Source organism: Berghia stephanieae, chromosome 1 (assembly GCF_034508935.2).
Source record: "Berghia stephanieae isolate SIO BIC M18660-M18661 chromosome 1, UCSD_Bste_1.3, whole genome shotgun sequence".
Taxonomy (NCBI): Eukaryota; Metazoa; Mollusca; class Gastropoda; order Nudibranchia; family Aeolidiidae; genus Berghia; species Berghia stephanieae.
Genome location: NC_088360.1, coordinates 63,837,259 through 63,863,526, shown reverse-complemented (window position 1 = coordinate 63,863,526; position 26,268 = coordinate 63,837,259). Strand labels below are relative to the sequence as shown.

At 35.6% G+C, this 26,268-nt stretch overlaps 2 protein-coding genes across 25 annotated transcripts in view; one reads left to right on the top strand and one right to left on the bottom strand.

Annotated features, from left to right (window-relative positions):
• Positions 1-26,268, bottom strand: part of LOC144979231 (DNA repair endonuclease XPF-like) — a 124,710-nt gene that overhangs the window by 75,459 nt on the left and 22,983 nt on the right. For 23 of the 24 annotated variants that reach the window (XR_013646669.1, XR_013646668.1, XR_013646665.1 and 20 more), the window contains one exon: positions 1,750-1,872. The exons of the other annotated variant lie outside the window; for it this stretch is intronic. Coding sequence is in view for 20 of the 23 variants with exons in the window: in XM_078925937.1 (XP_078782063.1) it covers positions 1,750-1,872 (123 nt within the window). In the remaining 3 variants the exon portion in view is untranslated. The remainder of the gene's footprint in view (positions 1-1,749; positions 1,873-26,268) is intronic. 24 annotated transcript variants of the gene reach the window in all.
• Positions 7,517-12,922, top strand: LOC144979216 (uncharacterized). Its single transcript, XM_078925825.1, has 6 exons — positions 7,517-7,580; positions 9,368-9,487; positions 10,230-10,300; positions 10,690-10,795; positions 11,175-11,267; positions 12,424-12,922. Exons 2-6 carry the CDS (start codon positions 9,370-9,372, stop codon positions 12,429-12,431), a joined length of 396 nt encoding a protein of 131 aa, XP_078781951.1. The 5' UTR covers positions 7,517-7,580; positions 9,368-9,369; the 3' UTR covers positions 12,432-12,922.

Sequence of the window (26,268 nt, the reverse complement as noted above, 5' to 3'; positions counted from 1 at the left end):
TCAGGTCTGTACATGGTCAATTAAATAAAAATCTGACAATTTTTGGTCATTGTGCTCATAACAATTAGTATGTAATACATACACTGATTATAGATATGTTGTACTATTGAAGTGTGGTTGTCCAAAACTCCCTAACTCTGTTTTTCCCATTTTGAGATATTGAGGATTATTCCCCCTATAGTTTCTCATTCAGTTTGTTATTTTATCACATTTAAACTTCAAATCCATACAAATCTAGGGAAATTCTTATGCCAGTTGATGCTTAAAAATAAAGTATACATTTCAAATTATCTCTTGGATGGACAATCTCAAAAAGTAGGAAAATCGACTTAACAAGTTTTGGAAAACCAGGCTTCAATTGCTTGGAGACGATAGTGGCATACTTTAAGTACATAGAGAAGTATGATAAACGTGGGGAGACGAGTGATGCCAGATGGACATCACGATAATGATTTTTTTTGGACTAGGTTCAACAAGGGTCCCTGCCGCTCTCTTTGAACTTTCTCTGTGTCTGGAAGAATGCATATGACTTGTACACATTTGTTGCAGCACCATATAGTACATTCAGTCAAGGTGTCACAGGAGTTGTGACTCCTCAATCCAAACTACTAAACACCTGAAACACAGCTGGGACTGTCTGGTTTTTCTTCAATCCCTTAATAAGAGCTTTGTGATATGAGATCTCGGCATGTTGAGTCAAACAGGATTTGCCTCTACCACTGTAATTCAACTGTCATTTGCAACTCAATGGAAGCGTCAACTGCCTTGATATCCACACTGGGATTGATGTAAGTCTCAGGCTTTTTTACAATCATGATATAATCCATAACAAAATAACTGACGAAAAAATTTCAACTTACTTTATGGTCTATCTAGGGCAGGAAAATAGTAATGATAACAGCGCCGTCAAAAAAAAAACAAACAAAAAAACATTTAGGAGCCTTTGTGAAAAAAAAAATCAAGACGGCTTCGTTAAAAAAATAAAATACCAAGGTGCTTCGTGGAAAAAACAAACATAGGGGACCGGCTTCGTACATTGAGAAAATGCATTATTTGCAATTGTTTTTCAGACTAATGATATGAAATTTGGTCTCCGCTCCAAATAACAGATAAATAGCAAGCAGCAAGCTGAATTCAAATCCTCGGATGACAAAAGTAGTTTCAAGATACAGAACGCGATCCTCATCTGTAAAACCCTTTGCAGAAATTACTTGTATTATGATTATTAGGCTTTGGAGTTTCCATGAAAGATAATAATAAATTGGCTCAATGTTGACAGTTGAAAGACTGAAAACTGATAATTGTTAAGTCTGAAATCAGCCTATGACAGGCCTGTAAAATGCATTTTGACATAATTGTGTTATTGACTTAAACAAAAATTAAGTCTGCTGACCGTCACCTTTTAAAATAATTTTCCATTCTCTGAACCAAACTGAACTCATGTTGAATTGGGTCACCAAAACCTATTACTTCAATTAAATAATACAAACAAAGGGGAGTAATACACAACAAAGTGATCAGGTTTTTTATTGTTGACACTTTAAATCTCTCTTACTTAAAAATTCTATTTAATCTTCTGATATTTTTATATTTCCGACTTTAACAATGATTTTTATAGGAAACTGTAATACTGGGGGTGCTTGCCTTCGGTCCAAAAATCCAATAAAAGTCAAAACCTGTATACTGAACATAGTTTATAAAATGTGAGACATGCTTATTGCAGCAACACTGGATTGGATTGGGACTAACTTGTGAGCTCTGTAGACACATATACCAGTGACATGGTTAATGGGGACTCTATCTGTCAACAAATCCACCACAAGGATACAGGAGGTGATGAACAGAACTCCCCCTTCAATGTAAGTGCTTTGTCTGTTAAAAGAATCGAATTGAGAAATTAGAGTATGCACAGTGCAAAATATCATGTATTAAACTGTGCCAGACAAAGCAAGAAAGAAAAATGCATGAAAAAAACAAAACATCCCAAATAAATCTTCCTCGAGGAAGACTGATTTTTTGGGATGATTTTTTTCTTGTATATTTCTTTCTTGCTTTGTCTGACATCGTTTCATACACACTTATTCAGATATGTTGAAAAAAAGCACTTTCGTTTGTTATACGGGGTTTAAGGGTGATTTAGACACTTAAAATGCCATTTTTGCACCAGTAAAACGGATCATGAAGGGAAAGTTACAAGAATACGGATCCACACAAACAAGCATGTCAGAAAAGGGAAGACAAAGGGGACTGATTGAAATAATGAACAGGAGTAGATTCCAAGACCAATATATTCTTTGTACAAGAGATATAGAGTCAAATGGGTTTTGCACTGGCTTCCGGCGACTACAGACGTGTTTTCACAGCTCTCAATATTTACAAGTAGTTTTATTGGGTTCTACACGTATTCATCTGATGCCGAGGCCAAATTGTTGATATCATATTTCATATTAATTATATTAATATTTTCATTTATGCAAACATATTTGTGGCTGTGACTTATATTTAAATTTCACTCAGTGATTCGCCATTGCCATGTCCAAGTATTCACCCCATACCCTCTTATCCCTCCGTCCTATGTCAATCCCACCACCACTTATTGACACATCGTTAATCAAACAGTGAAAGAGGGGAAGGAGAGGTGGTGTCAAAGTCAAATTTTATCGTAGGCCTCACAGACCATTCCTTCCGTGTGTTGTCACCGGAAATGTCAGATCTATTGAAAACAAACACGATGAACTCTTCTCTCTGTGTAAATTCGTTAATGATTACCGCCAGGCATCCATTATCTCATTGACAGAAACCTGGCTTTCGAGTAAAATTCCATCTTCATACTTTGAGATTGACAATTTTACACTTTTTCGGGCTGACAGAAATAACACACACAAACAGACAAGAGGTGGGGTGTGCACCTACATTAACAACAATTGGTGCCACCCCAACAATACTACTATAAGGAATGTCTACAGTGACAAAAATATTGAACTACTGATATTAAATATCAGGCCTTTCGATCTGCCTCTGGAGTTCACAAATGTGGTGTTTATTACTGTCTACATCCCATCATCAGCGGAAGAGAAGAAAGCCAGGGACATACTAAACAAGGAGATCCAGGACAACAAGTCAAAGTCACTTGACTCGGCCATCATATTGACGGGTGATTTTAATCACTGTAGAAACTTTTTGTTTCCTGGATTTACACAGTATGTCAACTGCTACACACAAGACAACAAGAATACTGGACTTGTTTTTTGTAAATATTGATAATTGTTATAAGTGTTTGTCTCCTGCTCCACTTGGTCGTTCGAACCACTGCATGCTTTTGTTACTCCCCAAGTACCGCCCTGTGTTCAAAAGATCAAAACCAATTTTAAAATATGTCCAAGGTTGGGATGTAGAGGTGTGTGAAAGGTTGCGTGGATGTTTTGACAGTACTGAGTGGAGTGTTTTTATTGGCTCTTGTGATAGTGTGGGTGAGTTGAATGACTGTGTGACTGAGTATGTCAAGTTTTGTGAAGAGATTGTATGTCCAAAAAAAGAATTAACCCTCTACCCCAATAATAAGCCATGGGTAACAAAAAATTTAAAATGCCAGCTGAATGAGAAGAAATTTTATTTACTCATGGTGACAAAGAAAGCCTAAAACTAAAGCAATTAGACATAAAGAAAGAAACCATCAAATGCAAAAATAAATACATAATTAAATATTTTTAAAACTTCTCATCTGGCAACATTAAAGACACGTGGCATGGACTGAAAACAGTTGTTAATTAAACATCAAAACAAACAGCTGTGCCTGATACTTTCGGACATGATTGAATTAGAGAAACACAGACTAGATCGCGCTTTAGATAATGCCAAAATTGTTGAAGTCAGTGAGCATGAAACTCAAGTCGCATTCTCAAAATTGAACGAAAGAAAAGCAGCTGGCCCTGACGACATAAAAGGAAAAATTCTAAAAGAATGTGCACAACAATTGTGTTCGGTTTACGTGGTTCAACATGTCTATCCATTGCACCTCTATCCCCCACATTTGGAAAACTTCTGAAATTAAACCTGTCCCCAAAACAGATATAATAAACTCAATGAACGACTTGAGACCAGTTGCACTGACTTCAATTGTCATGAAAACGCCAAGCGACTCGTCCTCTCTAAATTACAAAATCGATTTGTGCCACATGCTGACGGTCACCAATTTGCCTACTGGCCCGGAAGAAGCATGGAAGATGCTATTTTATTGTTTCTTAACATCTCCAAGCATCTTGATCACCCCAGGAGCTATTGTGGATTATTTTTCGCAGATTTTTCCTCCGCCTTTAATACGATGCAACCCGAGTTACTTGTACAAAAAATGGAAACCTTGGGTATGTGTAATTGTATTATTGCTTGGATTCTTGAATTTCTGACTGACAGGGTACAATACGTCCAGGTTAGTGACAATAGGTCCACAAAAAAGACAACCAACACCAGAGCCCCTCAGGGCTGTGTCTTATCCCCAATACTTTTCACAGTATACAAACGACTGTCAAAGTCAAGATCCAGGCATGCCTCTCAAAAAATTTGCTGATGGCACCGCACTTCAAGGTCTTATCACTAATGGAAACGAGGAGGCATATAAAACTGAAATAGATAGGTTTGTGTTTTGGTGTGATGATAACCACCTCGAGCTTAATGTAAGCAAGACAAAGGAGTTCTTTAGGAAAGTAAAAGATCTGATTGAACCACTCAAGTTAAAGGGCCAGACAGTAGATCAGGTTCATTCCTATAAATACCTGGACGTAAAAATAAATAAATATATAAACTGTATCCTTATATATATATATAAGGATACAGTTTATATATATATTTTTTTTAATTTCTTCAAAATAAACAGACATCATAGATAAAGACAACAGAAAAATTGTGTATGATAAGAGAATGATATAAACACAGCCTTGACTTTCATTCTCCAAAATTATTTTTTTCAAATTATTAATCATCAATCCTATTTTATCCATTACTCAAAACCATCCTTCCTGAATTTTTAAAATAAGGCTTAGGACATGAATACATTTTTGTTGGTGTTTACAAAATCAAACAATGGGCATCAGTGCTGATAATTACAATTTGTCAAAAAGGCCTACAGGTCAAACTAAATGCAAAAAGAACATACGATGTCATGGCTATGTAATATTTTTATAATAATGGTGCATATCCTTTTTTATCCTAGAGAGTTTGTATTTATTTGTTTTTATTGTTTAAGGCGTTTGCAGCACATTTATAATAATAATAATGAAGTATTTATAAAGCACACACTTCCACTCAAAGGTGCTCAGGGCGCTATGAAAAAAACAAATCAGTTCAGTTGCAATCAATAGTTAATCAATTCACAAATCAAAATATACAATGGACTAAAAGGCATGGGAAAAAAGTTCTGTTTTCAGATTCTTTAAAAAAATTTCAAATAAAGGGCTGGATCTAGTTTTAAAACTTATGCTATTCCATGACCAAGGGGCCCTAATACAGAAAACTTTACTGTTAAATTTGTTTTAAAATTTTCTAACATTAAGCAATAAAGAATCAGCAGATCTCAACGCTTGCACAGGTTTATAGGGAGAAATTAGGTCTTGGGTGTAAGGAGGGGAAAATTCGTACATGGATTTATATGCATAACAAAATCAATTCGAAATTTTACTGGCAGCCAGTGGAGGAATTTTAGAATTGTTATATGTTTGTTTGATTTAGCGATGGATGTTATTCTGGCTGCTTTATTTTTAACTTTTTGTAATCTGTTTATAGTGCAATAGCCAATTCTACGAAAAACCAAAAGACATTAGCATGCTAGTTATATCTTTATCGATAATGTGTCTTACTTTCTCTCTATTTCGCAAATGAAAGTTGCAAGATTTGATTACATTGGAAACATGGTCATTCATGGACAAATTGTTATCCAATAAAACACCAAGGTTGACATTTGTACCAGCAATATAGATTGGGATAACATTTGTGGTGTACTATTCTTTCTTCAAAACTTAATAATTTATATCTTATCTTCATTAAGTTTTAATTTGATGTCCGTCATCCAAACTTTGATCTTTATTGATCTTATTTAGGTCAAATCAGTGCCAGTAATATGGAATAAAAATTGGATTGTCAAATTTTTTGCCAGATTTACAGGTAAAACAAAGGGACTGGTTCAAATGGTAGAAATAGTTTCCAAGAATATACTATCAGAATCTCTAAAACCAGATGACCTGTAAATAAAACATGAAGATAAAAGGGTGGTTGAGAGAGAAATAAGGATAATGGGAAGAAACATATATATGTAATGTAAACCTCAACACACAAGTGAAGAACGCATTTTGTCGTCAGCACAAACATTGGACAGCAGTTCCTGAAGTTAATTGATACACACGTTCCAAAAAACCACAAGCTACATAAAATTATCAACAGGAATACCATAAAAATAAGCTACTCGTGTATGCGCAACATAGAACAAATAATTTCAAGCCACAACAAAAAAAATATTAATAAACCACCGACAAGAGCAAAACCCACCCACCAGAAAATGTAACTGCAGAAATAAGGAACATTGCCCGCTAAACAAACAATGTTTAGAAGAATCAAGTTTAATTTACCAAGCCACAGTCACCGAAACTAAAACAAACAAGCAAGAAAAATATGTAGGACTAACGGAAAATAATTTCAAAACAAGATACAACCTCCACACCTCAACATTTAGAAACACTAATAAAAAAACATTCACAAAACTCAGCGAACATATTTGGAAATTTAAAGACAACGAACTAGACCACAACATTTCATGGAGAATTATATCTAAAGCAACAGGATACACACCAACATCAAAACAATGTAGCTTATGCCTGGAAGAGAAATATACTATAATCAAACCCTCATGAAGCCACACTCAACACGAAAAATGAGATGTACAATACTTCTCCACATCGCCGGAAGTACTTATTAATCAACTACAATCCGGAACCACTTCAACAAACAACAACAGACAACAAACCAAACTCATGTAACACACAGTCCTGACAATGGCTGAAAAGGCCTGAAACATCGATGTAGACCGACTCCAACATTGTGGTAAACATTAAAATAATATATATATATATATATATATATATATATATATTTATATATATATATATAATATATATTACACTCTTATATTGCATAGTTTTTAACAACATCCATATGATTTTTTGAAGTGATCTGACAACCATGGGTGGTTTCTGACAACATTGCTAAGTTGTCAAAAACCATGTAGGTTTTTTTCGTCTGAAAACGATTTGCCTTTGGTTGACAGATAAAAATAAGTTAAGTTGTTAAAAACGTTTGACTACAAGTTGAGTAGCGCCCCTTGGGTGCAAAGAAAATCTGAATAAATTTGGGTTTGAATCAGGCAGAGCTATGGCAATCTCTTGACACTGGAGATAGTTTTCTACTGGAATTTGACCTACTTCCGCTTCCGTTCGTTTTGTTTATTTTATTTTTTTTGGGCGGACCAAAACAACTTAGGCGGACTGTGGTTTGTGCATTCAACATTCAATCTGATGAAGTAAAACTTACTGAATTAGGTGAGTATTTTTGTTTCAACTTGTTGTACTATCTATCTAGATGCATGTTGTTGCTTTTTAAAAATTGTTTCTTGTATTGCCAGGGCCTGATCATTAAATGCAACTTTGGGCGACTGTTTAGACTTAGACTTTTGTCCTCGTGCCCTTACTTACTTTTTAATTTTAAGCCCTAAGCCTAATAAGTCTGAATGTGTTCACTAAAGTTTAAGCCATAAAGTAAGTTTTTACTCTTTTAGCTTAGTGCTGTAACTGTAATGAAATTAAATCCAATACAGAATATTTCCGAATATAATCTGTGTGATTTGTGTTCATGTTTGAAAATCACAGCAACGCCAACAGGCAGTACAGAGACTTTGACACTACTATCTCAGCTTTATATATTATCTAGGAAATCAGAAGGCAACTTAATATAAATAGAGCCCACCTTCGTTCAAGAATTAAGAAGGTCGCTATGACTACTCTATTTCATTACTCTATGACAATGACGTTTGTAGTTGTAGTTCTACTTCAACTCTAGGCAGTTTGATAACATGAACTGTTTTTATTTTTATTATTATGATGGTAGTGGTAGAGGCTAGGGAGTCCCAAGATTTTAGCCTCCCAGTGTAAAACCGTATATTTTTGTTTATGGAACTGTTTCTATATGTTGAAGAGGCAAGTTTTTAAAAATTCTATTTATAATTTATGTTTTTTTTTTTTGGTTTAGTTGCTGTACCTGCTTGGTTGCTTTGTTTAATTTTAGTTTAAAAAAGGGCTTTTTAATAATATTACCCCAGCCCCCCCCCCCCCTCCCCCAAGAACAGAGAAGTAAACGAATTTTTGAAACCAAGAGAATATTGAAGAACAAAATTTTTAAAAATGGAAACTTAAAAAAAAACATTAAAGAAAAAAAGAAAGATAACTTTTTTTGTTGGACGGTGATAACTTTCACTTTCAATCTCTCTTCTGTCTTTCCTCTCTAGTTTTTAATTTTTTTTTTTTGTGGGTGGAGGGAGATTGGCATGTTATTATTGTACAGACTAAAAAAAAATTAAACAGTAGATAAAGAACAAAAACAAAACAACTTCACTCCACAACATAAGAAACAGTTCTAGTTGTATATATATGAAAAAATATGACTTAACTTTGGAAGACCAAAATCATGGTCTCCCTAACAAAAATTTTAAAATATTAGTTAGAAAAAAAAGAAAAGAAAATTAATTTTTGTGCTGGACGGCCAATAACCTACAATCTCTCTTCTGCCTTTTAAAAAAAAAGAGGGGGGGGGGGCATGATAATTAATAATATTATCACAAAGCCTTAAGAAATAATAAATAATTAAATCAATCAAGAACGGCAGCAAAAACAACCAATAATAGAAAAACAACGGAACAAAATCTTCCCTCAACATAAAGAGACAGAAGATTTTGGTCTCCCTAGACACTTCCTTTTATTATACTATACCCAGTGTGGTATCTAGATATGAAAATGAAAAAGAGGGAGAGAAGTAGGTTTTGTGATCCGCCAATTACAGCCATTCTGCAGCTGCCGATAGGCTAACTGAGTTCCCTCAGTGTGGAAAAAGCTATTTGTAAAATTGGGGTGGTTACTTGCGCAATTAGGAAAGCTTTCTGCACCGTTCTCAGTTTTTATGAAATTTGGCATATTAATAATCTACAATAATATAATAGAAAATCCATCTCAACATATAAACTAAAGAACTACAGGTTTAAATTTACAAATTTTTACTTCATCATAACTCCATAACTGGTACGTTACGTTAATTCTATTCTTAATCATTATTTCAGATATGGCAACATATGGCAGGAGGATGCTGCAAGCATCCCTTGACAAGCAAAATCTACAACAAGCGGAACAAGCATCCCTTGACAAACAAAAATTACATCAAGCGGAATCTCAAACTCAATGTAAGAATAAGAGAGTAGTCATAGAGTTATCAGTTATCAGACTTCTTCATTAGCAGCTTTCGTAAAGGACTCAAGAGTGTTCACGTAAAACACAGTTAAATGTTTGCAAAAATAATCAGCTGAAGTGACATACTGTGTTGTGTATGGTCATTCCATAGAGATTGTGACTTGGGTCAAATGTGAAAGTTTAAGATACTTAGTTTAGGTACCTACCAACTACTGTAGTTCATATAAGTGACTGTTTGACATATTAGTTTTGTGTTGTCACATTGAGAATGCGGTGTAACACCACTTGCCATCCCCACCCAGTCACATAATAATACTGATACTTAGCCAACTATCTAGTCATTTCACTGTTCCTGTAATGCATAGAGCGTGAGGCGGGCAGTTGAAACAGTACAAATATTTACCTCTTGAGTTTTGGTGCGGTCCGAGGATTCGATCCACTAACCTACCACTCCTGAGTTGGACGGTCTTCCAATTGAGTGAAAGTTTAAGCTGTTACTTTTAAAGCTAAGAAGCAAGTATTGATCATAAGATTTTATGCAATATTGATCATTTACTTCTTCCACTTGGGCCATAGACATTAAATATAGTTGACTTTTATGTATGTTGATGCAAGCCAACCCTGTGATGGAACAACACTTGGATTTTGATGTTAATCATTTACTATGTAAAACAATTTTTCAATAAAATTCATTTATAACATTGATACAATATTATTTTATTCATTCCCCCTTAGATAAAGATGCAGTGAATGACAAAGTAGAAGAATGGCTGGACACTTGCCCATCCATAGCAGAATGTTCAAAGGTATGTTTATTCCAACAAAATACAATGCCTGATTTTGTTTTTATTAAAAAATAAGTAAAATAACGTCAATCACCTAACTTTATATTATGTTAGGTATGCTTCTTCAACTGATTTTATAGTGTAACAGCTTTAAAAATCCTAATAAATATTGGAATGTAACATCTAATGATCAAATACAAAGTCATGGCTTATTTTGATTAACATCAATTGAGACAATGAACTTCTGGGTTTACATGACACTAAATTTGTGCATTAATTTTGCAAATCTTGTGGTATTTTGTTGATTTTAAAATTTGCTTTACTACATCTTCTCTCACTAGGACATTAAACTAGTATCCCTATGCTCAATGTTTAAATTTAAACATCTTTATATTTCTAATATTTTAAAGGTTTCCGGCAGTGTTGGTGTACCACCATCTGAGACCATATCTGAGCACCTTGACTTCCCAGCACTTCACTGTGATCTTGTGCAAGATGAGGATTATTACCCACCTGGTAAGGAATCATCACCACAATCATGTTTTAATGCTTTCAAGTCAAATTTTTTTTTTAAAGGACTTACAATATGATACAGCGGTATAAGTATAAAAAATGCATACTAACAAAAACTTTAATCATTATTGGTAGTATTGATTATGCTGTTATGGTCTTTTATGAATTCGATACAATTTATTAAAAAGTACTGCATTCAAAATAAAGAGAAACTTAAATGTGAAGTTGTTTTTTTATATTTGGTCGAGAGTGTTTATGTATGTTAGATCATAATATACTTCAAGTTATTAATCTTTGAGTTTACTCAACTTCTACTTCATTTTAAATGTAATCTAATTTTCACCACAAGGCTCACTTTCAAAATTGAATTATCATATTTTAGATGACTCTGATTCTGATTCTGATGAAGATGAAAGTATGGTAGACTCCAGTTCTGAGGTGATTGATAACCAAGGTGAAACAGAAAATACTTATGGTAAGGTTAATTCCTTGTGTTTACCTATTTTTCTGTATTTGAAAGATATCGATATGAAAGCTGTGTGTTTGATTATTATTCCTATTAAAAGTAAAGGTAGCATTTAGATATATAGTGATTTCCACCAAGGTCTCAAAGCGATTTACAACATATCTTTGTCTTGACATGTCACTGCAAAACAATAATGACACAGGGACAATGCCTGCATGGGGATTGGCGCATCTTACAATTTTTCAGGACACCACAAAACAACACTTGCCACTGCCACTTTAACATGAACTCATGAAATGAACACGGAACTTCTAGCTTAATGTTCATCTCCGATAGGATGAGGAAATGTGTGTGAAATGTATTTCCAAGGACATAAACGCTGGTCTAACAATTTCCGTATCGTGCTTGGATGTGCCCCACGCATGTCACCGGCCTGGACCCATTTGTAAGATAGTTATGATGTTGACATCAGTGTTAGCGAATGAATAGCAGAAAAGTGACGATACAAAATGTTGTATATGTTGACCATAGTTCTTCTTATTGAAATCAAAGACTACTTATATATGGCAATCTACTAATAATATAAGCGGAAGAAAAGGAAGTAGGATGATACACTCAATAACTGACAGATTTCTAGAAGAAGCAGACCCAGGCGAGCTTTTCTTTTGTTTTAATTAATTAATGGTAACCATGGGTGAAAGTTCGCTGGAAAAATCCGGCATGGCCGGATTTTTATTTTTGAAAAAGAGGTCTCTTCGGTTTTTTTTTTGTCTGGCCGGAATTCGAAAATGAAAAAAACCGGCAACTGGATCACCACTGTAGTTTATATAATTAACCGCACTTCTGTTTTTTCCTCTTATTGGTAGTTGCAGGATTTTTTTTTTCTGAGCACCTGCCTTTGTAGGATTAATATCATTGAGTAACTTTCACCCATGATGGTAACTATGGTTTCAAAACATTTCAAAATCAATCCGAATTTAGTTTGATTTATCTACCAAATTTCAATTGCTGTGCTAATAAAATCTGCAGCTTTGTGCAAAAATTAGGGCTATTTTTCAAAAACTAGTAATGATGCAATGCATTTATCATAAATGTGCGATTTTAGATATTAAGCCTATTTATAGTGTTATCAACCATTCTATTCCTATTATCATTTTTATTTCAGTATCCTAAGCAAAGTCCAGAGGCAATAAGGATGGCTATTTCTTAGACAAGAGACAGTACTGCTTTTTTTGTCAGAATGGTCACCTAAACCTGGCAAGGCACATATCAAAATACACTTTCAAGAGAAGGAGGTTGCTGCTATGTTGTCTTATAAGGAATTATGTGAAATGAGAAAATATCAATTGACACTAACGAAACTTAGGTGTGCAGGAAACTTTAAACATGATATTAAAATTTTAAATGCTGGTGGAACCAATATTGTGGTTGTAAAAAGGCCAAGTAAAAACAGAAGAGCTGATAAATTCTTTCCATGCCCCCACTGTTATGGCTTTTATTACAAGGCAGAAATGTGGAGGCATGCAAAGAAATGTCCTCTTAAGGATGGAATTACTGAAGAAGAAGAGGATAAATCTGTTCTGAAACAGTCAAAATTGTTATTAGATTCCGCATGTCTTCACGCTGATGGTTGCTCAGAAATTATGCGTGGCTAATTGCGGGGATGAGGCGGACAGTGTTACTACAGTGGCAAGTAATGACATTCTGTTATGTAAGTTAGGAGAAATGTTGCTGAAAAAGTACGGCCCATCTAAGAAGAACGACATTTCTCAGAGAATGAGACAGCTTGCGCGTTTATTAATTGAATGTAGGGACTTGGTAAAAGTGCAATTGACATTTGCAGATTTATTGTGTGGAAAACACTTTGATACTATTCTAGAAGCTGCTTCAAATCTCTGTGGATTGACCATTACGCCTGATGGAAGAAGGATCTTCAAAATACCTTCTTTAGCACTCAGACTTGGACACCTCCTAAAAAAGATTGCCATTGTAAAGAGGGGTTCTTGTCTACGAAAGGATGATATCGAACAAGTAAAAGAAACAGAAACGTTTGAAAAGCTGTTAATTGATGAATGGACAGATGCTGTTTCATCTTATGCTTTAAACACGTTGAAACGGCGCAAGGATCAAACTGTTGAGCAATTACCGGAAACAGAGGATTTGCTAAAGCTGAAAGACTTTCAAGCTAATGTCATTAAGCAAGCAATGTCACAGTTAACAGATTCTCCTTTTGACAACACTTGGCGACGTCTAGCACAAAATGTCCTTGCAAGACTTATAATTTTCAACAAGAGAAGAGCTGGTGAAGTGGCGCGGCTTACATTAGCAACATACAAGGATCGCCCAGATTGGAAAGTGACTGGTCACTCAGAAATTGCAGCTTCACTTCAACCCTTAGAGAAAAAAATGTTAGAGTGTACAGACCTTGTAATGGTCCCAGGAAAAAGGAATAGAAAAGTTCCAATACTGATTCCTCAAGATGTATCAGATGCAATGAGAATTTTAATGGACAAAAGAGGTTGGAATACCGTCACAAAATGCATTTTTCTTCTCCTCAAGATCCAGCAATGGATACTTGGATGGGTGGCAGGCAGTCAATGCTTCTTCTACTTCTTCAGAAGCCTGTTTAAAAAATCCTCAGCTTGTCACATCAACCAAGTGTAGAAAATATAATGCAACTATTACTCAGCTTCTTGACTTGGCCCCTACTGATGTAGAATGGCTTGCAAATCACATGGGTCATTCTGTCAATATTCACAAAGAATTTTACCGCCAACAAGAAAGCACAATTGAAATCACCAAAGTGGGAAAGCTTTTAGCAGCTGTTGATTCAGGCACTGGTTTAAAAACATCGCCAACACCACTGAATGTAAACATGGAGCAAAGCGAAGTGAGTACCGACGATTCTGAAGAAGAAAAAACAGGCCTACCTCATCTTTGTTCTTTACAAAGAAAAAGGAAAGCTGGCAAGCTCAGCACATCATCAGAAAATGAATCTATAGAAAAATTCATATCAGAAGACAAGGAAGAATCAAAATGTGAAAAACTCAATACCCTATTACAAGATGACGACTGTTTAATCCCTACCTCTGGTAATAAAATTAAAAATGACTCCGGCTCAAAGGTATGCTGTCGCTGGACGTCAGAACAAGAACATGCCCTCAGGGATCAATTCAGTGATCACCTTGCACAGAAGATATATCCATCAGGCTCTCAAATCAACATCAGAAAAAGGAATTCTCCATTTGCCTCAAAATCAACTGCACAAATTAAGTCAAAGCTGCAGTATATGATGAAAAAAGCCAATTAGACTCCCCCCCCCCCCCCCAGTTTTTTTTTGACCGCAAATTTTGGCACTGTCTTTGAATTTCCATGAATTTTGCGATTTATTTGGGGAGAAGGAATTAAAAGTAAGATGATAAGGTTTTATGGTGCCCTGAATGCCTTTCACAATCTTCACATTATTAAAGAAATTAATGTAGTTGTTCATGTGGCTTCTCTATTAGGTAAAGAGAACTAAGGAGATGTACCAAAATAGCAGAACAGAAATATGCGACAGAATTTTGGGATTAACCGCAAATTTTGATATTTAAAAAAATATTTTAAAAGACTCCCAAAAAATTCCATGTTGGTATATTTTGCTCTTTTTCTTGTCAAATTTTAGTTTCAACTGGGACAGATTAGACAAAAATAATTTTTAAAAGTCTCGTCCACCAACATGTTTGTATTATTATATTATCTTAATATTCTTCCTCCTTTTATACTATGTTTTGTATTTTAGTTACAAAAGCTTTAAGCAGCTGATGATTCAGGTATCGGTTTAAAATCAGCACCAACAAACTAAATGCAAAACGAAGTGAGCACTTTGCCCTGAAGATATATCCATCAAGCTCTCAAATAAGAAAAAGGAATTCTCTTTTTGCCTCAAAATCAGTTGCAAAGATTAAATCAAAGCTGCAGTATTGCATAATAATGGCCAATTCTGAAATCCATACTTTGTGAAAAATGTCTCGAATTTTGTGGTGGGTCATGTAATTTGGTTTAATTAGTTTGTGAGCTATGTAAATGTACATGTGTATGTTTTTTGTGGTGTTAATTTTAATTGTTAGCCTGGCAGCTTATATCAATATCAACTGTGTCTTTTTTTTTTATAACTCAGAGGATTTGGTACAACTGATCAAATTTGTGTTTGGGTATTTGCAAAGAATTATGCATGTGTTTATTATTGGGACATTAGGTAATAAGGACTTGGTGAAATTCATGTCTTTTGGTCTTTTCATTGGGCAGTTCTTAGTCATGAAAGATGCACGTTTTTATTTAATCTCTATTCACACACAAATTATCGACGTTAATATTCATATTTTTTATTTGTTCTAGTTCTTATTCTGGGCATTGTTATCTCACCATTCAGTTACATGGAGGCTTTGATTTTACTCAAAGTGATGTATGGGTTGTCTCTTAGCTGCTACTTACTGATATATAAATTGTAATTGGTCGTTTTTCAGTTAAATATTGTAATCTTAATATCATTGACAAGGATCAGTCTTTGGTTAAATATGAATGTATAGTGTGGGTATGGGTTACGCTCAGGTATTTTATCTACCTGGGTTGGGTTCCTGACCTCCCATAGTGGGCAGGGAGGTACTTACTGTCTTCTATCCCCCTATATCTATTTTCCAACTAGCTTTCCGTCTTTGTCTTGGAATGAGATTACTTGGTTTTGTCCTGGCCCTGACCGGATACCCTTGGTGAGAGGGAAACAGTCAAATGTATAGTTAATTTTGGGAGATGATATTTTTTTGTCTTGTAAATCATCTCTCTGTTATGTAATGTATTATGTTTTGTTTAGATCTTATATATGACTTGTAATCATTTGAGTGTATTCCCCTTAGTGGGGACCTGTGCTTGTGACTGGATAAGACTTTTAGGTGATCTCAAACTAAGTACTTTGATAGTGTGCTCTTGGAATCTGCATCTGTTCCCTATTTGAATCAATTCCCCTTTGTCTTATCTTTTCTTGGGTGCTTGTAATTTTTGAACCGTTTACTATCCCATTTTCTTCCTTTTTACTGGCGCTGGAATGACCTTAATGTGTTGCAAACGCCGTAAAACCCTTAAAAACAAAAATAAAAACATTTTATCTTCGGTCGTCTCTGGGGCATTCTTCCTATTTTAAATTTCTGGAAGTTGATAAGCCTAATTATGTTTGGTGGTGTTTTATATGCTTTTGTTTTTGGTTTAATTTCATTTTTGCTAAAGCGATATTTTATTTTGTTTTGTTTTTATTTTTATTACTTCAATATTTAAAAGAAAATAAAATTATTTGTGAACATTACACAATGCTCTGCTTACTTCCTTATACTAAATGGTCATTCTAGTCAATCGAAATTTTGGCTGAAAATCAATAGCAGCTATCTCCATTTACCCTTGTAATTAAGCTTGGTAATCAAAACGTCTCTCTCCAGAAGTTACGAGGATTATCAAACATGAAAGAGAAATGGTATATTAATGTATAGAATCTTCTGTAATTTAATGTAAAAGTGAGTTTCAACCAGTACTGAGTCCACCAATTAACATAATGAAAAGCATGGAGATAGAGCCTTTTTGATTCTCTGCCAATGAATAGTTGTTGGCTTTTCTTCAAGTTAAGGGATGTACATTCGAGCACTATAAGCTTAGAGGAAAAGAGAGCTCCTTAAAATCTGTGTGGCCCATAAAGCTGGATCTTAACTCACTCAACCTTAGCCTTAGAGAATGTTGTTACTTTTCAAATTTGATTTTAAAAATGTATTAAAAATGAGCACGTACTTAGATAAATTTATTCAACTATCAATAACATGCAAAAACGAAAATACACCTCATAAATATGTATTAAATAGGCATGGGGTAAAAGTAACCCGGGTTAACTACAGATATGGTCGGAGTTAGGGTTGAGTGAGTTAAGTCATCAGTACCTTTAAAATGCAGCAGACGATTCTTATTCATTAAAAATTTGGACTGGGAGCTACTATATCACTTCTTACTTTTCCAACATGCTGTTATACATTTGCTTTTTATCATCCTTGCTCAATGGAAAAACTGGACCTTGTGGCAATGACCTTCCGATTAGGATTTGAAGGTGCTAAGCATTTGGCCTCTGTCCCTTTTAACCGACCTATGGTGAGGGATTTGTCAATCCTCTCTATGAGTAACTTTCTGTGTTTGTACATGTACTTGTTTAAGCTTTTCACAGACAATGTGATTTGTAACCAAACACACAAAGTTTGATAAATCACGTTAAATTTTTTTTAAAAATTGATGTGCTTAATACAGTAAAGGCTAATTTACTGATTTTAGAACATCAAATTTAAAGATTATGGAATTTTGCTGTTTGGATTATTGATATATTTGCTATTGTTGTGGGCTGGACGAATGGGATCATTAATATTATGTATAGGAGAGTGGTGTGTGCAAGTCAGATTTTCAGATCTGTAGTTTGTGCATGTTGTAACTCTGAAGTTCATTAAATGAAGCACCCATTTGAACAATTATCTTGCCTGAAATCAACTTAGAAACTTGAAATTCACAGACAAGAGGTATAAAGGATCGGTTTATGTCCCTGATTTTTTTCCCAATTTTTTTGGTTGAATGGACCAATCATCCACGGCTCTCGAAAATAGTGTGAAAACTACGCAAAGTTCGAACCCCGATTACTCAACCACCTAATCAAAATTCGCTATGTCAGCAGCACTTTTACTGAAAGGCAATAGAGTGAACTACCCACATACCGATTTTCAGATTTCTCATGCCAGTCGGCTGACCACCAGCCACTCCCCAAAGTGAATGATACGCTGAGTGAATGACGGAATAGTGTTATACAACAACGTATTTTCATATACATATTATATGACAACCTACTGTCATGTACACGGCATATGTCAACTCACACCCCTGTCCATGGTATATCACAACACACTATTCTAAACAGGTTTTCAACAACTTCTTTAATTTGAATGTATAATGTAATTATCAGACCATATATGGCATAATTGATGACCACTGGTCACGACTATCTAATTAACGTCCACCCAGGATGTCTGGAAGTGGTGGTTGTCATATCCCATATATATATATATATAGTAAAATTACTTTAAACCGAAAGAAGCTAAACCGAAAAATACCTTAAACCGCAAAGAATTTAATAAATTGTACGAGTTTCTTCATTATCTTTGTACTAATTCTTACGATGAACCGAAATACTTCTAAGCAGGACTTTCTTTAAAGCGAAACAACTTGAGAGCATCTTCCCTTTTTCTCTCTATATTTTTCTTCAAAAATTCGGGAAGGAGGCCACACATAATAATGCCCGGCGATATTAAACAGAGCGTAAGTATAAGATGAGGGTGATGGGTGGGGTGGGGTGGGGGGGGGGGGGGAGGCAAACACTTCAATCACTGCACTTGGGCTTGGCCAACACCACAATCGCATAGACTGGAAAAGGAAGACAGCGGGTGACTGACAGGTGAAAAATGAGGAAAGAGGGGGAGTTGGGGTGTAGAATAACACAAGCGAGATGCTCTCGCCCGTGTGTTGATGCTTTGGAACTGACTGGATTTTCAACACGACGATAAGGAGGGGGGGAGGGGGGGGGGTAGACAACTTACCATCGAAATGCCATTTCATTTCCACTTTGTTTAAATGTGTGTGTGAGGGGTGGGGGGGGGGGGGGGAAGGGGGGAGGTTCTTTGTAATTAGGCCTTTGAACCTAATGGCTTTTCAACAAAAGAGGGATGTGTAGTAGACAGCTTAGCATTGACACGCCTTTTCATTTCCATTTGACTTCACCTCTGAGTAGCTGCGCATCATTCATTATCAATTATCGCACAAAAACTTTCCATCTTATGTTAGCTTTGCATTTTACTAACAGTTGTCTAAAAGAAAGCACTGTGCTTACACGTTTGAGTTTAAAATCAAAATACTATGTGAAGTCAATGAAAGAAAAGTTGATCAAGATGGAGATATGTAAATTACACGGCATCCCGAACTCAACTCATTCAACAATTTTGAATTGAAAACGAAAACCCCCAAAAATATTTTTAAAACACACAAAAAAAATTATTCTTTAAATTAATGGTTACGAAGACGGCATTTATTCAACAACTCCATTTAACGAAAACCCATGATACGATTAAATGAGCAAATTCCTTAAATAGTTACTCCCCTTGAAAAACATTGCAACACGGGAACTTACTTTAAACCAAAATGTCTTTAAACCGAAATGGTTTAGAAGGTCCCCAAAATTTCGGTTTAAAGTAATTCTACTGTATATATATATATATATATATATATATATATATATATATATATATATATATATATATATATATATATATATATATATATATATATATATATATATATATATATATATATATATACAGAGAGAGAGAGATACAGAGAGATAGATAGATATATATAAATATATATATATACTAGTAAAAAGCCCGCAATTTCGCGGGGAAAGAACTATTTTCATTCGTTACTGTACTCACCATCATTTAATGAGGGCAGATTGGTAAACAACGTTGTCTGTGTAATTTGGTATAACTTCGGTTGATTTTTCTGTGTGGCCCAACATGAAGTATAAGCCACTATAGCCTCTGACCCGTGACACAGCAACATACAGTTGTCCGTGTGTGAATACCGGTTGTGGTAAGAAAATCCCCACCTTGCTTAATGTCTGCCCCTGAGACTTGTTAATTGTCATTGCATATGACAATTTTACCGGAAACTGTCTTCTTTTTAGAATAAATGGTAAGCCTGAATTAGTTGTTGTCGTCAGATTGATTCTAGGGATAAACACTATGTCGCCAGCTCTACTACCTGTAATTATCTTGGCTTCTAATACTTTTGAACCTAATTTAGTTATTAACAAACGGGTGCCATTTAGGAGGCCTGATTTAGGATTTATATTTCTAAGCAGCATGACTGACGTGTTGGCTTTCAAATGTAATGCATGTGGAGGAAGTCCGGGAGGTGTAAGTTCGTTCAAGAATTCAATCGGGTATAAGTTGATGTCAGAGTCACTTTGAATGGAATCAGCACTGCGGTAAATTTGTTCAGTTGATGAGGTCAACATGGACAGAACGGCTGCATTTATTTTGTCAACATTTTCATGGGTTGCAGTCAAAATTGCTCTCTCCGATAGATAACGTTCATCCGCAAAGTTCAGATTCAAATCATTGTATACAGCATTTATCAAGCATTCTGGGTCATTTTCAGGAAGGCATAGCGCTGTAGGTAATTTAACAGAAGACTTTCCTATTTCGCTGAAAACCGGCTCCGTACCATTTCCGATGCGGAGAAGCCAATTTGCAAAACAGTTATTGTCATCAGTAACCCTCATGTTCTTGTTCAGGTGAAAAATGGTGACAAAATTCCAAATAATTGACTTGTTAAGTGTGACACTTAATATATCGGCTTCACTTCCTTTGTTAACAACTGTTATGATATATGTGTGTGAGTAATTGGATAGTAAATATACAGGGGACCACTTAAATGTAAAGATTACCTAGATATTAATATTGTACGGAATCACTTCAATATAAAAGCGAAAGTAGAATCTTTGTTATTAGTTAATTGTTTACTTCCTCTTTTATAAAACCGTTAGTTGAATAAAGTTGTTGATATCACCCCAAAGTGTTATCAAGTTAATCCGAATATTTATATCGCATCAAACATCACAACATGGTGTCAAGAAGGTCAAGTAACAACTAAGAAAGAGAAGTATATTCTTGTTTACTCAGAAAATCAAGTATCACATAAATAAAGTAAAGTTAGTTGTTAGTGACAACGGATCATGGACCCACAACTGAAACCACAGTCTATGGACTTTGAAAACGGCAATATTGCCGAAACTGGAAAACATGGAGCCAACACATGAAGCTCCTACTTACTGGGCCTCTAGCTGACAAGAAAGATGAACAAAAATCAAGCTATTTTTTTGCTCTACATTGGTCAATCGGGGAGAGATATTTACAATACCTGGTCCCTCCCAGATGTGGATGTAGATACACTATTCAGAATATTTACAGAATATTGCCAGCCAAAGAAAAACACAATAATGGCGAGATTTCGTTTCAATTCACGAACACAGAAAGAACAAGAAACAACTGACCAATTCGTCACAGATCTACGCCTGATTGCCAAAGAATGTGACTATGGTGAACTGAAAGACTCTTTGATAAGAGATCGAATTATCTTCGGTACCAGAAACGACAAAATACGAGAAAGATTGCTACAAGAAGAAGACACAAAACTAGACAAAGCACTTGAAATAGCAAGATCTATCGAAGCAACGAGTCAGCAAATGTCTAATATGACTCTAAACACATCTAGTGTCAATGCTGTCGATATCAACGCGCTCAGAAAAATGCCACATCGTGCCCAATGGGTTACAAAACCTACAACAAATAACATACCGAGACAACCAGTCCACCAAATGAACCCAACCAGTAGCCATTGTTTTAACTGCGGTGGGCCACCTCACCACCCTTCAACATGTCCAGCAAGAAACAAAATATGTAATTATTGTAAAAAGCCAAATCACTTTTCAAAAATGTGCCGCAAATTGAAATTCAATCAGTCGAAGGCTGTGCACGAGATGCGAGAAGATATTGAAGAATTGTCATTTGAATGCGTTTCAATTGAATCAATAAAACAAGCAACAAACAAAAGAGACGAAGTCTTTGCAAAGATCAATGTCGACCTTCCAGATTACCAGACATCTCACACAACTATCAAAGTTAAAATCGACACAGGGGCACAAGGAAATGCCTTACCACTGAGACTGTACAAGAGAATGTTTCCCAAACAATTAGACAACAATGGAAACCCAAATTCTCTCACACCATCACAAAAGGTATTGACAGGATATGGTGGACATAAAATCAAACAATTTGGCACATGTATAATAGACTGCAACTACAATAACATACGGCACAGTGCATTGTTTTATGTCACAGAAGATGCAGGGTCTGCAATAATGGGGCTACCATCAGCAGAATCATTGGAACTTGTTACGATGAACTGCGTAATAAAGCGAGAAACAATGATACAAAATAAAGAAGAGCTGATAGATCAGTACCCAGATGTTTTTGATGGCATAGGAAAATTTAAAGGCCAGTATAAAATCCATCTTGACCACAATATGCCTCCAGTCATTCATGCCCAACGGAAAATACCAATTGCTCTCAAAGAAAGAATAAAAAAGGAGCTAGACGAAATGTGCCAAACGAACATTATAACAAAAGTAGCAGAAGGAGAGCCCACAAGCTGGGTTAACAGTCTCGTTTATAGAGAAAAGGCAAATGGCAGATTAAGACTATGTCTAGATCCCAAAGACCTAAATAAAGCCATTAAAAGAGAACATTATGTCACACCTACATTAGAAGAAATACTACCTAAACTAAGCGGTGCAAAGTTCTTTTCGATCCTTGATGCCAAATGTGGATATTGGAAAATTGAGTTAGACGACCAATCAAGTTACTTAACAACATTCAATACTCCTTTTGGCCGCTACAGATTTCTGAAAATGCCTTTTGGTCTAAAAATGAGCCAAGACATTTTCCAGCACAAGATTGATCAGACTTTTGAAGGTTGTCAAGGTGTTATTGGCATAAGCGATGACATAGTTGTGTTTGGAAAAGATGAGGCTGAACATAATACAAATCTTAAGAAAATGATACAACGATGTAAAGCCACAGGTCTCAAACTAAATCCAGACAAATGTAAATAAAACAAAAAGAAATAAAATTTTATGGAATAATATGTACTGAAGATGGCACTAAACCTGACCCAGACAAAGTATCTGCATTACAAAACATGAAGTCACCTCAAAACAAACAAGAATTACAATCCTTTTTAGGACTTACAACATATATGAGCAATTTCATCAAGAATGCCAGTGATCTGACAGCCCCCCTCCGTGATCTTATCAAGAAAGATCAGGTATTTGCTTGGAATGCCAGCCATGAAACAGCTTTCAACAAAATCAAACAAACTATCTCAGACCATACAACGTTGGCATACTTTGATAATAGAAAACCTATAACAGTTCAAGTTGATGCCTCAAGGAAAGGGTTAGGTGCCACACTAATGCAAAATGGTCAACCTGTAGCTTTTGCCAGCAAAGCCTTATCAGATGAAGAAAGCCGTTATGCAAACATTGAGAGAGAGTTACTTGCTGTTGTCTATGGGTGCGAAAGATTTCATACTTATCTATACGGACAAACCTTCATTGTAGAGAGTGACCACAAACCACTAAGTACCATCCAATTAAAGAATTTCAAAGCAGCACCACCCCGACTACACAGAATGTTACTCCGAATACAGCCATACGACCTCACAATAAAATACATTCCTGGCCAAGAAATGAAAGTAGCAGATGTATTATCAAGACTTTCATCTGAAACAAATAATCAAATAAAAGACATGGATGTCAAAATACACCAAGTTATGACAGAATTTAGTAACAACATCTTACAAAGAATATGCGAAGAAACCGCGAAAGATTATGAATTGAACGCTCTGAAAGAAATAGTATACACAGGATGGCCAGAAACTATACAAGAAACCACAATGTTAACAAAACCCTACTGGAACTACAGAGATGAAATTGGTCTCGAAGAAGGCTTACTCTTAAAAAGCCGAAGAATTATCATCCCAAAATCAATGAAACAGGAAATACTAAATAAATTACACGAGCCTCACTTGGGAATCGAAAAAAACCAAGTTACGCGCTCGAACCTCAGTATTTTGGAGAAACATTAACCAAGATATTGAAAATATCACCAAATCATGCCGAATCTGTCAATCACTCCAACCAACTCAACAGAAAGAGCCACTAATACAGACAGAGATACCTCCTGGTCCATGGCACACTATTGGGACAGACCTCTTCTATTTGAAAGGAGATGAATACTTACTTATTTCCGACTACTTTTCAAAATTCCCCTTTGTACGGAAAATACCAAAAGGTCAAAGCACCAGTCAGAAAATAACAAATCTAACCAAACAAATTATCAGTGAACATGGCATACCAGTTGTCATAAGATCAGATAATGGTCCACACTTCAGTGGAAATGCTTACAAACAATTCGTTAAATCTTTTGGGATCCGACACGAAACCAGCTCTCCTCATTACCCTAGAAGTAATGGATTCATCGAAAGCCAAGTTAAACTAGTCAAACGAACATTATTAAAATCACTTGAAACTAATTCTGATCCCTTTCTATCGATGATTGCTCTCCATAATATTCCAATTGATAACAACACACCATCTCCTGGTCAAATCTTATTCAATCGAACATTGGCCGATGGTCTCCCCCGTAAACCCACCAAATCAACAAACATACAACCGACAATTAAAAGTCTCGAACAACGTAAAGAACAACAAGCGCTCTACTACAACAGAGCAACACGCCCACTACAAACTCTTACCAACGACCAACCAATCGTTACCAAAACAAATCAACAAATAGATGGGAATCTGGTAAGATAATCAACCAAGACAATCATCCCAGATCATACATTGTCCGATCTAACAAAGGGCAAAATATTCGTCGCAACCGAAACCATCTCCGAGATGTACCATTCTACGACAAGCCAAAGACAAGCAACACGCCTCTTACTGAACCACAAAGCTACCAACGTAACTCTGAGGCTGAAAAATCTACGAATACGATGGTCGAGCTCCCATGCTCACCATCATCTGAACAGCCAGTGCACGAGCGCACCTCTGTTCGTGGTGACAACGTGTCTCCACAGGAACACCCCACATCTCAAACTCAATCATACACTACTAGAAGTGGACGCAGTGTTAGAAAACCCATACAGTACACAATGTAGTTAGGCATGGCCAATTGTTAGGGATGTGAAATCAAACTGAAGATTAATGGCGTCCACACATACACACAAAAACAACGCTAGCGCAACCTAGACACTAGATAAAGCTACTAGAGCTAACAAATATGTGCGGTAGTATAGTTGCACATATCTCTTAGTGTGTGGTTAGTTAGGCACATATTACATATTACTATTACATGAATTCAAAAAGGATTACCTGACAAGACAGAAACAATATATGATGTGAACTAATCTTGAGAACATTAATCCAGTGGATTGGCACAAATAGAATGGAATCCATAACAAATTGAACTTTATGAGATGTACTTAGGTCATTTATATAATAGTGTACTAATAGAAATAATGTAATGACATAATGATTTTAAACCCCTTGAATTATTGATCTAAAACTAAATTACTCCTATTTCCATGGATATGTCTGTGTGTATATTAATCTTAGTAATTCTTCATAACTAATATTAAGTCAAAATTCATTCTTCTAAAGAAGAGGGATGTTATGATATATGTGTGTGAGTAATTGGAAAGTAAATATACAGGGGACCACTTAAATGTAAAGATTACCTAGATATTAATATTGTACGGAATCACTTCAATATAAAAGAGAAAGTAGAATCTTTGTTATTAGTTAATTGTTTACTTCCTCTTTTGTAAAACCGTTAGTTGAATAAAGTTGTTGATATCACCCCAAAGTGTTATCAAGTTAATCCGAATATTTATATCGCATCAAACATCACAACAACAACAGGTAGAAAACCCCCTCCAAGTACAACCACTTTGCCCCCAAAAGGTTTTGAACTGCCTGTTATGACACAAAATGTCCTGCTCACACATTCAAACACACGCCTGTCATAGGTGCTTCATCCCAAATTATGAGAGAACCACTCTTCAGTAATTTAGCTGTGTCTGATTGGCGACTGATGCTACAGGTGCTGTTATCCGTTATTGGAATTGGAATTTTGAACGTTGAATGTGCTGTTCTACCACCATGCAATAATTCTGCAGCAATTCCAGATGATGCAACAGGTGTAGCTGAAAGTCCTCGACCTCTGATTTCTGCAAGCAGCGTGTTATATATATAGGTTTTGCCAGTTCCACCACGGCCATC

Bases quoted from the DNA above. Each gene is read 5' to 3' on its own strand.
- LOC144979216 (XM_078925825.1), top strand. From the start codon at position 9,370: ATGGCAACATATGGCAGGAGGATGCTGCAAGCATCCCTTGACAAGCAA. The intron at 9,488-10,229 runs GTAAGAATAAGA...ATTCCCCCTTAG, and splicing joins AGCGGAATCTCAAACTCAAT to ATAAAGATGCAGTGAATGAC. The intron at 10,301-10,689 runs GTATGTTTATTC...AATATTTTAAAG, and splicing joins CCATAGCAGAATGTTCAAAG to GTTTCCGGCAGTGTTGGTGT.